Here is a 15922-nt window from a genome sequence, read left to right on the forward strand (position 1 = left end):
TCTGAAACATGTTGCCTTGATTGATAAGCAAAAACTTTGTTACAAAGCTAGTGTAGTAACAAGTTTGGTGCTGCACTGTGCTAGTGGCACACAGTCTTTTAATAATGCAATATAACTCAGGCAAATATTGGTTATTTTCATTCAATATAATTCACACACTTTTGAGCGTCAACTTAAAATAAAAAAGCCTATTTCACTAAAAATATTAAATTAATTGAATCATAGACTGAATAATTATGGGATTAATAATTAATAACAAAATAATGGGATTTACATGATTTATTCAGGTAGATTCCATCAAAGAAACCAAGCCTTAACTACTCAAAAATATTATGTGTAATATTGTTACCATAATGTTTTTTTATTAAATAGCAGTAAAACAACAGTGTTGAGCATTTAGTGTATGCTCATAAAAACAAGAGCAAACCATAAATGTCAGTTTAATATCATAAATCATTTTCTTTTATTTGGACATGTAAATCAGTAAAGCTATCTTTAAAATTCACTGTTTTGCTCTGAAGATGGGTTAAACATTAGTTACTTATCTTTGCAGTGATGTAATCAAATTGTATTTACATTTCCTGTAGAAATATACAATTGCAATAGAGCTAAGTTAACAATATCCATTAATTAACTAATGAAAATGACAAAAAATGCACCATATTCATATTTAATTCTGTATTTTAATAGCTTAAAAATATATTTAACATTTATACTTTTTTTTTTACCGCAAATTCCATAACAATTATAAACAAAATTTCAGCTTTAAAACCTGCTCCAAAAAACATTGCATGCTTAAAAAGATATTTTGAAGGATAACAAAACAGTTTAGGTTCTCATTGACTTTCATAGTATGGACAAAAAATACAATGGATGTCAATTATTTTATTTTAATTTTTTTGAACATACAGACATGCATACATATGTAAAATTAAAATAATGGCAATATAAAATCATGTACTTTTTAGCACAATCTTTCAAAATTATTGTAAGTAATTCAAATTAGAATTTCCCATGTTCAAAAAGGAGTAGGAAGAATTTCCAACCCGATCTCACGACCAAGTCGTACGAATTCGACGAATGATTAAAAAGTGGCTAATTCGTAACAATCCATACGACCTCACTCGTACGAATTAATACGATTTTGTTAAATCGTACATATTTTACGAATTGGCCAATTTGTATGAATTCGTACGAATGACCTACCCCTTACCCCGCCCCTAAACCTACCCATCACGTGGGTTAAGACAAATCGTACGAATTAGTACGAGTGAGATCGTACCAATTAGTACTACTTAGACACTTTTTAATCATGCGTTGAATTCGTACGAATTGGTCGTGAGATAGTGTTGGAATTTCATAACAAACTTTTCAGGTCCTACCCCCTATCTCTATCTTTATCTTTTAATTAAATACAAAACAAATTGATGCTTCTCATTCATTTCCATCTATATCAAATAACACCTCCTCCAGTCCTTTTCGTATCCATTTAATATGTTCAGTTTAAATAGTCCTTTAAATTTACTCATTTTTGAACATGATTTCATCTCTTCACTGCAGCTGTTCCTTACATTCACTGACGCAGTGATATTTAGAATTTGTTATTTAAAAAAAATTATTTTTAAAAAGAAATGTTCCTCTTAAGTGATGTTTGCTCTCTCTCTAATCTGGAACAACCCTTGAATACTGTTCGATAGCTGTTGATTATTTATTTTGTACATAATTTGTGCACCGTCTTACCGGTCTACTGACATTTGTTATGACATCCCCTTTAAACATTAGCCCACAATTCTCATGATAACTTGAGAATACAATGAGAATAGAAACTGTTTAGTTACCAACATTCTTCAAATATTTTCTATTATGTTCCACAGAGGAAACAAGTCGTAATGGAACGTCATGAGGGGGTATAAATTATGACAATAAAACAATTTGGGTGAACTATTCCTTTATGATGAAATGTTAGGCTAATTGTGAAATGTATTATTATTAATAATGATTGTTTGCAATGTTTGTTTAAAGTGTTGTCCAAAGCATTATGGAATATACCACAACCATTGTTTCATGTGCTTTGTTTACAGCGGTGTCTTGTGCTGAATAAAGAGATGCTTCCCTAGAGGCTGAGTGCTGAAAGAGCCATGACTGTAAACCAGCCTCCCTCGGACTATAGTGGCCACCACCTTCCCTCGCAGAGCAAGGCCAAGGTACGGAGTCAGCTGAAAAGAGAGAAAAGGTAAAAAAGTTAAACATTCCCTTCATCAGTATCTGAAAAGTCATATTGGTTTGTACAATTTGACCTACCTTGTTTTTGTGATGTATGTTGTCTTCTTTCACCTAAGAAATGAAATGACACGCATTTACTTGCAGGCTCCAAAAAGCATCTCAGTGTATTTTCAGAGAAACAGAATTATAGCAACAGAAAATCTTGCAGTCAGTCATTTCGAGCATCTCAGCTCAACTCTTCTCAGCTCTTTCTCACCAAAAACTCTTTTTCTGGATCCCAAATGACAAAGTCTGCATCGTGACCTGGAATGAGACTCCCTTTTTGGTTGTCAAGGCGACAGAGTCGAGCAGGTTCTTTACACAAGAGTCTCACTGCATCAGAATATGAAAATCCTCTTTTAGAAGCTGATGTCCAGAACAAAGATAGACCTGTAGGTAAACAGCAACATGAATGGAAATTTTAGGGACACAAATGACATTTTTGCTAACTCGCAATACATGAATCACTCTTTGAATTTGATCATTTAATCATACAGAACCATAGATATCTCTTTTAATAAATTGATCATGACATTTTATCTAATCCCAGTTGCAATAACAGTCAATAGATTTCACAGTTCAGGGTGGAAAAAGTATGTGAACCCAGTAAGTTGGAACTAATTAACCTGGCCTTTAATAATGTTCTCAAACCGTTTGCACAAAATCATTATTAATAAATTATTCATGGAACTTTTCTTTTTAAATGGATGTTTGTCTAATATCTTTTGTTACTTAAGTGTTACTTAAGAGTTACTTAAGAGAACATTCGAAAGTGACGCTTCCATAATGTTTGGAGGATAATTAAATGGAATGTTTCCATAACGTTCGCATAACCAAGAAAAAAAAAAAATTAAAACTGGATGTTTTGAATGTTCAGATAACATTCAGAAATAACATATTCATATCTTAAAGGGTTAGTTCACCCAAAAATGAAAATTCTGTCAGTATTTACTCGCCCTCATGTTGTTCCAACCCCGTAAGACCTTCGTTCATCTTCAGAACACGAATTAAGATATGTTTGATTAAATCGGAGAGCTGGATCACTCCTGCATTCTAGTCCATAGGCTTCTTGAGGAATTGAAACTTGACAGCCTCAAAAAGTTATTAAAGGCATCGTTAAAATAGTCCAAGTGACTACAGTGGCTCAATCTTAACTTTATCAAACGACGAGAACACTTTGTGCGAAAAAAAGCCCAAACAAAAATAACGACTTTACGATATTTTAACGATAATTCAACTATTCATATCTTTCTCTGGGCGATCTGTTGTTGTACGTCACACGCATTACACACGACCAGCATCGGCCAATAGTGAGCCTGACGTATCTCTACGCTATCACGCTACGTTAACTGACTAGAGGCCCATAGAGAAGGAAATTAATAGTTGAAATAAAGTCGTTATTTATGTTTGTTTTTGCGCACAAAAGTGTTCTCGTCGCTTGATAAAGTTAAGATTGAGCCGCTGTAGTCACTTGGACTATTTTAACGATGTCTTTAATAACTTTTCGAGGACGGCAAGTTTCAATTCCTCAAGAAGCCTATGGACTAGTATGCAGGAGTGATCTTAATATCTTAAATATCTTAATTTGTGTTCCGAAGATGAACGAAGGTCTTACAGGGTTGGAACAACATATTGACAGAATTTTCATTTTTTGGTGAACTATCCCTTTAATTTGAACATTACTAAAATTATATTTGTAAAACTTTTTGTGTTTTTTTTTTTTTTGGGGGGGGGGGGGGGGAGTGTGTGGGGGGGGGGGGGTTGTGGGTTTGATAGAGCAAACTGTAATTGCTGATCAGACCTTGAATTTTAAATTCAGGATTATTTTTTGGGTGTTAAAGAGGTCAGTACTCTGACCGGGTCACTCCAGAAGGCTTATTTTCTTCTGCTGATCTCATTCTGTTATTGATTTTACTCCTGGTCTTTGGGTCGTTGTCCTGTTTCATCACCCAACTTCTGTTGCACTTCAATTGGAAGACAAAAGTCTCTGCAAAATGTCCTGATAAATTTGGGCTTGAGATTTCCGAGCAGTCCAGGACATGAAAAGTAGCTCCAAACAATGATGTTTAGGATGAGGTTTTGATGTTAGTGTGCTGTGTCGTTTTCCTAAGCATTGTGAGTCTTTTGCAAACGTTTTTGTGTCACTGTTGAACACCCATGTTTGTGTTTTGTTTCAGCAGAATTTTGTCAATTTATCTGATTTGATGAAGATTTATGACCAATTCATGTGGAAATCCACACTAATCCCATACTTTGTTCCTGTGACTATAGATCTTTTGTAAATTAGATCAAATCTGGGACTTGACTCTTGAACGTCAGTTTCTTAAGAGTTAATCATTAGTCTGATAAACTGTTGGTGGACCACTGTGGCACACCGGACTTTGGCCATCATAAGACATACAGCGTGTGAATGTATGAACGTATTGGCTACAATGACAACCTACCAAACTGCAGAGAAGCGATCCCTCCCCACGCCTGCGTGAAATCGCCTCTGTCCAAACACTTCAGGTCAGGTGTGCACGGTGAATGATCTGACACAACCATATCTATCTCCCCAGCTCTGAGTGCAGACCACAAGAGCTCCTGACAAAGAAACAGATTCATTACTAATAGTTAGAATTCACTAAAATCACGCTTCGTGGAAGTTAATGGGACAATCAGAAATAATTCACCCAAAATTAAAATTCTGTCATTATTTAGTCTCATGACTAAATGTGTACCTGTATGACTTTCTTTTGTGGAACAAAAAAAGATACATTTTGAAGGTTGCAATTTTCAGTGCAGTTGGTGCAAAAGGGATAGTTCAGCTGAAAATGAAACATCTGTCATTAATTACTCACCCTCATGTCATTCCAAATCCAAACCCGTAAGACTTATTAGTTATTAAGATTATCTTCTGTCAGGGACTTGAACTCAAGAACCAGATCAGTCCCATTTGTAAATGAATTTCGACGGATTTTGTGAATTGAATCAACTGATTCATTAAAGGGTTAGGTCACCTAAAGATACTCTCATCAATTTCTCATTCGAAACCCAGAACACAAATGAAGATCTTTTTGATGAAATCTGATTGATTTCTGTCCCTCCATAGACGGCCTATGCAACTACCACTTTGACGCTTCAAAAAGTTCATAAAGTATCCATAGCACAGGAGAATGAATCTAATTGGTTCTCACACGTCAAGTGAACATGCTTGAGCTTCCTTCTCCATAATGGATGTGTGAGTTGATGTTTACATGTGAATAAAAGCCTAAATTCAATCTGTTCATTAAATAAAGCGATCGTGTTTCTTCAGACAATTTTGGACTAAACTGCATAATTCATATGGATTAGTTTTACAATCTTTTTATGAACTTTTGAAGTGTCAAAGTGTCTGTTGCATAGGCTGTCAATGGAGGGACAGAAAGATCTCATTTCATCAAAAAGAAAGTTGTGTTCCATTTTTGGGTTACCTAACCCTTTAATGAATCATTTGATTCAATTCACAAAATCCAGCGAAATTCATTTACAAATGGTACTGATCTGGTTCTTGGGTTCAAGTCCCTGACTGACAGCCCACTGGAGGGGAAGATAATCGGCTGTCAACAATGTAAATTTCAGTGTGTTCCTCTCACAAAGACATACGCATATTTAACGCAGCCGCCATTTTGAAATCGAAAGCGAGGCTCCAGTGGGAAATATTCCAGAAGTACAGATCAGATAGACAACAATGCCTTGGAGTACCAACCTGAAGCTGCGATTTACACTATTGGATGTTAATATCCAATATAGGATATGTGTATATATATCCTGTTCCTGCTTCTTTTTTTTACGTTCTGGATTATGTATAAAAAATAATTTATTAGGGGTTCAAGCACGAAGTGCTGAAACCCTATTGTTTTTGTACTGATTTTTATTATTATTATTATTAGGGGTTCAAGCACGAAGTGCTGAAACCCTATTGTAATTGTATTGATTTTTATTATTATTATTATTATTATTATTATTATTATTATTATTATTATTATTCTGCCGTAAAACGCATCGTGCAGACCAAACCGTAAGTGCTGCAGCTCTGAAACTTTGTCAGATGGTAGTACAAAAATCGAGGAAAGGTTATCAAATTATGAGCCCGATTGGCCCATAGGTGGCGCTATAGCGACCAATTGCGCGAAACCACTCATAACTCCTAGACCGTAAGTCGTACACTCAAGTGTCTTATATCGTTGGAAAGCTGGTCACCTGACGAAAAAAACGTATATCTCCGATTTCATTTCCGTCATGATAGATTTTCCGCCATTTTGAATTTTGTCGAAAAACTACTTTTGCGAACTAGTCCCTGGATTTTTGCCCGATCGGAACCAAACCAGTGCAGAAATGTTCTCTGGAGTCTGAAAATCAATAATTATCAAAAAAATGTTGAAATTTCTCGTTCCGGTCGCTAGGGGAAGCAAAATAAACGTTGTGGGAGGAGCCTATTTTACTAAAATGGCTATAGCTCGAGAAGTAAATGAGATATCTTCACCAAACTCGGTACACATTTGTAAGAGTTCAATTTGAGGTGACCGTAAAAAAATCGCGACGATTGAACACTAGGTGGCGCTATAAAATGAAAAAAACAGATAAACACCTGACCGTCAGTCCGATTGACTTGAAAATTGGTATGCAGTGTCTTGGTCCAAGGCCTCATGTAAGTCTATAAGGACATTGGTGTATCTCAAAAAACATGGCCGCCATCGGCCAATGAAGTTTGAGCATCTATGAAACAAGGTTAACGAAGGCCGATCGGAACGAAACTCGTTGGGAATGTTCGACTCATGGCCCTAGAGGTCTGTAAAAATTTTGAAAGAAATCGGCCACTAGTTGGCGCTAACGAGTTTTATTGCTCTGTAATCACGTGGTGTTGCACACACCCCCACAAAATGTATATCAATTGATAGATCTCATCATGGTGAACAACTTTGCCTCAAGAACCATTGCTGTCAATCAATTCGTTCGTTAAATATTCACGAATATGTTAAAAACCTACTTTTGCGAACTAGTCCCTGGTTTTTCGCCCGATCGGAACCAGACTAGTCTAGGATAATTCTTTGGACTCTCCTGATCAATAATTATCCAAAAAAAGTTCAACTTTGTCATTTGTCTTGCTATAACAGGGTCATTTACAAAAGGGCGTGACAAAAAGCCCCCAAAAGCCTGTAAATCCTAAAGGAAAACTCAGAACTTTACAAAAATTGATGAGCATATGTGTCATAACATGCTGAAGAAGCATGCACAGTTTCATGGAGATCGGACCATAGGTGGCGCTATAACTGTTAAAAAGCTTTAAAACCATGTATTTCCTATGGTAAATTGCCAGTATTGGCTGTAAATGGTGTTTTCCATCTCTGATCATATCATAATGTTAAAACCAGTGCAGTACAATTCTCTGGACTCTCTAGATCAATAATTATAACAAAAAGTTGAACTACGTCATGTGGATGACTATAATAGGATGGCTTCAACATTTAGTGTGTTGAAGCCATCTATTTCTACACTTTCAGTGTCCCTGAAAGCATTGATCTCTTCAATAAACAAGTCAGAACACGTGACATTAAATAATCATGAACATTTTCAGACAGATCTGACAAAATATGCCTAAATAACAGTTAAAAAAGGTGAAATGATATCAAAATGATGGTCTATTAAGCCAATGAGTGGTGTTTTACTGCCCTCTGCTGTTCAAAATAGTAAGTGTCTCACTACTCAACTATAATTAATATTATGACTTTATTAATGATCTATTTTAACATTTGCAATCACATTTAGTCAAATATTGAACACAATCATTTTTTTTGTCAAAGTTTATCACTTCAGTTGTTCTGAATCTTCACATAATTGCTATTAACGTGGTAAATAGCTATACTATATTCCTAGAATCACATTAAAATCCAATCATCCAAGCCGCAATCACTCAGCAACTCCAGGATTTAGTCAAAAATCATCTATTGAGGTGACAATTGAGTCACAATGGATCCTGAAGTTCAAAATGTCTGTAGAATGAGTGTGTGTAGATTAAATATGAAAAACATGGCGTACAAGAAGGCTTTAACAGCACTGTTGTCCATTAGATGAAGCAGCAGCATTAGACATTTTAATCTTTTTATCAGCTTTCAGCATTGGCTAACAAACAAATGCTTTAAGCATTTTCTTTAATTAGTTTTATATTACATTGCAAAGAAATATGTGAAATGCTCATATCGCATAAAACAGATTTTCACAATAAATAAGTTGTCTTATACTGCCATCTGCTGGTTACTCTACTTATTAATAGTCTTGTCACATGTGCTTTCGCATTTATATGTATATAGACACTATAAAATGACTTATATAACAATGACTTTTATAACACATTCATATTTTGTGAGAGTATATCAGTTTATTTGTACTTACTCACTTCACATCAATGCTAAATGTGGCAAATCAAGGTAAAGGTGGCTGGTAAGACATGGTTTATTTGGACTCTCTAGATTAATAATTATAAGAAAAAGTTGAACTACTTCATGTGGATGGCTATAATAGGATGGCTTCAACATTTAGTGTGTTGAAGCCATCTATTACTACACTTTCAGTGTCCCTGAAAGTGTTGATCTCTTCAATAAACAAGTCAGAACACGTGACATTAAATAAACATGAACATTTTCAGACAGATCGGACAAAATATGCCTAAAGAACAGTTAAAAAGGTGAAAATTATATCAATATGATGGTCTATTAAGCCAATAAGTGGTGTTTGACTGCCCTCTGCTGTTCAAAATAGTCATTGTCACACTACTCAACTATAATTCATACTATGACTTTATTAATTCACTAATTTAACATTTGCAATCACATTTAGTCAAATATTAATATGACAACTCACATTAGGTCCTGAATTAAAAAAATGTGTAATCTAAACACTCTTATTCTGTTGTAGATAAATGATATAAATAACAAGACATATTGTATATGAAGGCTGTAATACCACTGGTTTTAACATAGATTTGTATCATTAGATAACAAATAAATATGTGAATGAATATGCTTATAGACCAAATAACAAATACACTATCCCAAATGTGTGTGTGTGTGTGTGTGTGTAAGCATGAAGTGATTCATGCTAAGCATGAAGCATGAGTCATCTATTGAAGTGACAATTGAGTCACTTTGGATCCTTTTCAAAATGTCTGAAGAATGAGTTTGTGTAGATGATAATAGCACTGTTGTCCACTAGATGGAGCAGCAGCATTAGACATTTTTAATTTTTTTATTATTCTGCCGTAAAACACATCGTGCAGACCAAACCGTAAGTGCTGGAGATCTGAAACTTTGTCAGATGGTAGTATAAACATCAAGGAGAGGTTATCAAATTATGAGCTCGATTGGCCCATAGGTGGCGCTATAACAACCAATTGCACGAAACTGCTCATAACTCCTATATATCTTATATCATTGGAAAGCTGGTCACCTGACGAAAAAATGTATATCTCCGATTTCATTTACGCCATGACAGATTTTCCGCCATTTTGAATTTTGTCAAAAAACTACTTTTGAGAACTAGTCCCTGGTTTTTTACCCGATCGGAACCAAACCAGTGCAGAAATGTTCTCTGGAGTCTGTAGATCAATAATTATCAAAAAAATCTTGAATTGTCTCTTTCCCGTGTCTAGGGGGCGCAAAATAAACGTTGTGGGAGGAGCCTATTTTACTAAAATGGCTATAACTCGAGAAGTAAATGAGATATCTTCACCAAGCTGAGTACACATGTTTAGGAGTTCAATTTGAGGTAACAGTAAAAAAATCGTGACGATTGAACACTAGGTGGCGCTATAACACGAAAAAAAAAACATAAAAAGGGCTATAGCCATGTGACCATTTGTCCAATTGACTTGAAAATTGGTATGCTGTGTCTTGGTCCAAGGCCCCATGTATGTGTATGAGGACATTGGAGTATCTCGAAAAACATGGCCGCCATCGGCCAATGAAGTTTGAGCACCTATGAGACAAGGTTAACGGAGGCCGATCGGAACGAAACTCGATGGGCATGTTCGACTCATGGCCCTCGAGGTCTGTAAGAATTTTGAAAGAAATCGGCCACTAGTTGGCGCTAACGAGATTTATGGCTCTGTAATCATGTGGTGTTGCTCACATCCCCACGAAATGCAATTGCATTTGATAGATCTCCTCATGCTGAACAACTTTGCCTCATGAACCATTGCTGTCAATCAAATCGTTCGTTAAATATTCACGAATATGTTAAAAACGTACTTTTGCGAACTAGTCCCTGGTTTTTCGCCCGATCGGAACCAGACCAGTCTAGGACAATTCTTTGTACTCTCTAGATCAATAATTATCAAAAAAAGTTGAACTTTGTCATTTGTTTTGCTATAACAGGGTCATTTACAAAAGGGGGCATGACAAAATGCACCCAAAAGCCTATAAATCCTAAAGGAAAAGTCAGAACTTCACAAAAATTGATGAGCACATGTGTCATAACTTATTCAACAAGCATGCAAAGTTTCATGGAGATCGGACTATAGGTGGCGCTATAACTGTTAAAGATGTTAAAAACAATGTATTCCCTATGGTAAATTGCCATTATTGAAACTTAAACCTTAATGTCTTTTGATGCTTTTGTGCTTAAAGGCCTTAACGGCCTAAACTGCTTGAACCCCGCTAAATGCTGCTTGCAGCTTTAATTATTAGGGGTTCAAGCACGAAGTGCTGAAACCCTATTGTTTTTGTACTGATTTTTAGGGGTTCAAGCACGAAGTGCTGAAACCCTATTGTTTTTGTACTGATTTTTATTAGGGGTTCAAGCACGAAGTGCTGAAACCCTATTGTAATTGTATTGATTTTTATTATTATTAGGGGTTCAAGCACGAAGTGCTGAAACCCTATTGTAATTGTATTGATTTTTATTATTATTATTATTATTATTATTCTGCCGTAAAACGCATCGTGCAGACCAAACCGTAAGGGCTAGAGCTCTGAAACTTTGTCAGATGGTAGTACAAAAATCGAGGAGAGGTTATCAAATTATGAGCCCGATTGGCCCATAGGTGGCGCTATAGCGACCAATTGCGCGAAACGGCTCATAACTCCTAGACCGTAAGTCGTACACTCAAGTGTCTTATATCATTGGAAAGCTGGTCACCTGACGAAAAAAACGTATATCTCCGATTTCATTTCCGGTATGGAAATTTTTCCGCCATTTTGAATTTTGGTGAAAAACTACTTTTGCGAACTAGTCCCTGGTTTTTTGCCCGATCGGAACCAAACCAGTGCAGAAATGTTCTCTGGAGTCTGAAGATCAATAATTATCAAAAAAATGTTGAAATTTCTATTTCCGGTCGCTAGGGGAAGCAAAATAAACGTTGTGGGAGGAGCCTATTTTACTAAATTGGCTATAACTAAAGAAGTAAATGAGATATCTTCACCAAACTCGGTACACATGTGTAAGAGTTCAATTTGAGGTCACAGTAAAAAAATAGCGACGATTGAACACTAGGTGGCGCTATAATATGAAAAAAACATAAAAAGGGCTATGACCACATGACCGTTAGTCCGATTGACTTGAAAATTGGTATGCAGTGTCTTGGACCAAGGCCCCATGTATATCTATGAGGACATTGGCGTATCTAAAAAAACATGGCCGCCATCGGCCAATGAAGTTTGTGCATCTATGAAACAAGGTTAACGAAGGCCGATCAGAACGAAACTCGTTGGGCATGTTTGACTCATGGCCCTAGAGGTCTGTAAGAATTTTGAAAGAAATCGGCCACTAGTTGGCGCTAACGAGTTTTATGGCTCTGTTATCACGTGGTGTTGCACACACCCCCACAATATGTATATCAATTGATAGATCTCCTCACGCTGAACAACTTTGCCTCAAGAACAATTGCTGTCAATCAAATCGTTCGTTAAATATTCACGAATATGTTAAAAACGTACTTTTGCGAACTAGTCCCTGGTTTTTTGCCGGATCGGAACCAGACCAGTCTAGGACAATTCTTTGGACACTCTAGATCAATAATTATCAAAAAAAAGTTGAACTGTGTCATTTGTTTTGCTATAACAGGGTCATTAATAAAAGGGGGTATGACAAAATGCACCCAAAAGCCTATAAATCCTAAAGGAAAAGTCAGAACTTCACAAAAATTGATGAGCACATGAGTCATAACTTATTCAACAAGCATGCAAAGTTTCATGGAGATCGGACTATAGGTGGCGCTATAACTGTTAAAAATGTTAAAAACAATGTATTCCCTATGGTAAATTGCCATTATTGAAACTTAAACCTTAATGTCTTTTGATGCTTTTGTGCTTAAAGGCCTTAACGGCCTAAACTGCTTGAACCCCGCTAAATGCTGCTTGCAGCTTTAATTATTATTATTATTCTCCCCTAAAACGCATCGTGCAGCCCAAACCGTAAGGGCTAGAGCTCTGAAACTTTGTCAGATGGTAGTACAAAAATCGAGGAGAGGTTATCAAATTATGAGCCCGATTGGCCCATAGGTGGCGCTATAGCGACCAATTGCGCGAAACGGCTCATAACTCCTAGACCGTAAGTCGTACACTCAAGTGTCTTATATCATTGGAAAGCTGGTCACCTGACGAAAAAAACGTATATCTCCGATTTCATTTCCGGTATGGAAATTTTTCCGCCATTTTGAATTTTGTCGAAAAACTACTTTTGCGAACTAGTCCCTGGTTTTTTGCCCGATCGGAACCAAACCAGTGCAGAAATGTTCTCTGGAGTCTGAAGATCAATAATTATCAAAAAAATGTTGAAATTTCTATTTCCGGTCGCTAGGGGAAGCAAAATAAACGTTGTGGGAGGAGCCTATTTTACTAAATTGGCTATAACTCAAGAAGTAAATGAGATATCTTCACCAAACTCGGTACACATGTGTACGAGTTCAATTTGAGGTCACAGTAAAAAAATAGCGACGATTGAACACTAGGTGGCGCTATAATATGAAAAAAACATAAAAAGGGCTATGACCACATGACCGTTAGTCCGATTGACTTGAAAATTGGTATGCAGTGTCTTGGACCAAGGCCCCATGTATATCTATGAGGACATTGGCGTATCTAAAAAAACATGGCCGCCATCGGCCAATGAAGTTTGTGCATCTATGAAACAAGGTTAACGAAGGCCGATCAGAACGAAACTCGTTGGGCATGTTTGACTCATGGCCCTAGAGGTCTGTAAGAATTTTGAAAGAAATCGGCCACTAGTTGGCGCTAACGAGTTTTATGGCTCTGTTATCACGTGGTGTTGCACACACCCCCACAATATGTATATCAATTGATAGATCTCCTCACGCTGAACAACTTTGCCTCAAGAACAATTGCTGTCAATCAAATCGTTCGTTAAATATTCACGAATATGTTAAAAACGTACTTTTGCGAACTAGTCCCTGGTTTTTTGCCGGATCGGAACCAGACCAGTCTAGGACAATTCTTTGGACACTCTAGATCAATAATTATCAAAAAAAAGTTGAACTGTGTCATTTGTTTTGCTATAACAGGGTCATTAATAAAAGGGGGTATGACAAAATGCACCCAAAAGCCTATAAATCCTAAAGGAAAAGTCAGAACTTCACAAAAATTGATGAGCACATGTGTCATAACTTATTCAACAAGCATGCAAAGTTTCATGGAGATCGGACTATAGGTGGCGCTATAACTGTTAAAAATGTTAAAAACAATGTATTCCCTATGGTAAATTGCCATTATTGAAACTTAAACCTTAATGTCTTTTGATGCTTTTGTGCTTAAAGGCCTTAACGGCCTAAACTGCTTGAACCCCGCTAAATGCTGCTTGCAGCTTTAATTATTATTATTATTCTCCCCTAAAACGCATCGTGCAGCCCAAACCGTAAGGGCTAGAGCTCTGAAACTTTGTCAGATGGTAGTACAAAAATCGAGGAGAGGTTATCAAATTATGAGCCCGATTGGCCCATAGGTGGCGCTATAACAACCAATTGCGCGAAACTGCTCATAACTCCTAGACCGTAAGTCGTACACTCAAGTGTCTTATATCATTGGAAAGCTATTCACCTGACGAAAAAAACGTATATCTCCGATTTCATTTCCGGTATGCAAATTTTTCCGCCATTTTGAATTTTGTTGAAAAACTACTTTTGCAAACTAGTCCCTGGTTTTTTACCCGATTGGAACCAAACCAGTGCAGAAATGTTCTCTGGAGTCTGAAGATCAATAATTATCAAAAAAATGTTGAAATTTCTCGTTCCGGTCGCTAGGGGAAGCAAAATAAACGTTGTGGGAGGAGCCTATTTTACTAAAATGGCTATAGCTCGAGAAGTAAATGAGATATCTTCACCAAACTCGGTACACATGTGTAAGAGTTCAATTTGAGGTGACAGTAAAAAAATCGCGACGATTGAACACTAGGTGGCGCTATAAAATGAAAAAAACAGATAAACACCTGACCGTCAGTCCGATTGACTTGAAAATTGGTATGCAGTGTCTTGGTCCAAGGCCTCATGTAAGTCTATAAGGACATTGGTGTATCTCAAAAAACATGGCCGCCATCGGCCAATGAAATTTGAGCATCTATGAAACAAGGTTAACGAAGGCCGATCGGAACGAAACTCGTTGGGAATGTTCGACTCATGGCCATAGAGGTCTGTAAAAATTTTGAAAGAAATCGGCCACTAGTTGGCGCTAACGAGTTTTATGGCTCTGTAATCACGTGGTGTTGCGCATATCCCTACAAAATGCATATCATTTGATAGATCTCCTCATGATGAACAACTTTGCCTCAAGAACCATTGCTGTCAATCAAATCGTTCGTTAAATATTCACAAATATGTCAAAAACCTACTTTTGCAAACTAGTCCCTGGTTTTTTGCTCGATCGGAACCAGACCAGTCTAGGATAATTCTCTGGACTCTCTAGATCAATAATTATCAAAAAAAAGTTGAACTTTGTCTTTTGTTTTGCTATAACAGGGTCATTTACAAAAGGGGACATGACAAAATGCACCCAAAAGCCTATAAATCCTAAAGGAAAAGTCAGAACTTCACAAAAATTGATGAGCACATGTGTCATAGCTTATTCAACAAGCATGCAAAGTTTCATGGAGATCGGACTATAGGTGGCGCTATAATTGTTAAAAATGTTAAAAACAATATATACCCTATGGTAAATTGCCATTATTGAAACTTAAAACTTAATGTCTTTTGATGCTTTTGTGCTTAAAGGCCTTCAAGGCCTAAACTGCTTGAACCCCGCTAAATGCTGCTTGCAGCTTTAATTATTATTATTATTATTCTCCCCTAAAACGCATCGTGCAGCCCAAACCGTAAGGGCTAGAGCTCTGAAACTTTGTCAGATGGTAGTACAAAAATCGAGGAGAGGTTATCAAATTATGAGCCCGATTGGCCCATAGGTGGCGCTATAACAACCAATTGCGCGAAACTGCTCATAACTCCTAGACCGTAAGTCGTACACTCAAGTGTCTTATATCATTGGAAAGCTGGTCACCTGACGAAAAAAACGTATATCTCCGATTTCATTTCCGGAATGCAAATTTTTCCGCCATTTTGAATTTTGTCTAAAACCTACTTTTGCGAACTAGTCCCTGGTTTGTTACCCGATTGGAACCAAACCAGTGCAGAAATGTTCTCTGG

At 36.7% G+C, this 15922-nt stretch overlaps 1 protein-coding gene across 1 annotated transcript in view; it reads right to left on the reverse strand.

Annotated features, from left to right (window-relative positions):
- Nucleotides 1-435: 435 nt before the first annotated feature.
- LOC120493173 (Allantoinase, mitochondrial) overlaps nt 436-15922 on the reverse strand; it is a 28482-nt gene continuing 12995 nt past the window's right edge. The window contains exons 8-11 of the mRNA XM_039691678.2: nt 4707-4845; nt 2480-2652; nt 2302-2334; nt 436-2216 (exon numbers count right to left, since the gene is read on the reverse strand). Of these exons, the coding sequence (XP_039547612.2) occupies nt 2076-2216; nt 2302-2334; nt 2480-2652; nt 4707-4845 (486 nt within the window). The 3' untranslated portion in view covers nt 436-2075. The remainder of the gene's footprint in view (nt 2217-2301; nt 2335-2479; nt 2653-4706; nt 4846-15922) is intronic.

This window comes from Pimephales promelas, chromosome 8, assembly GCF_988280905.1.
Source record: "Pimephales promelas chromosome 8, fPimPro1.hap1.1, whole genome shotgun sequence".
NCBI lineage: Eukaryota > Metazoa > Chordata > Actinopteri > Cypriniformes > Leuciscidae > Pimephales > Pimephales promelas.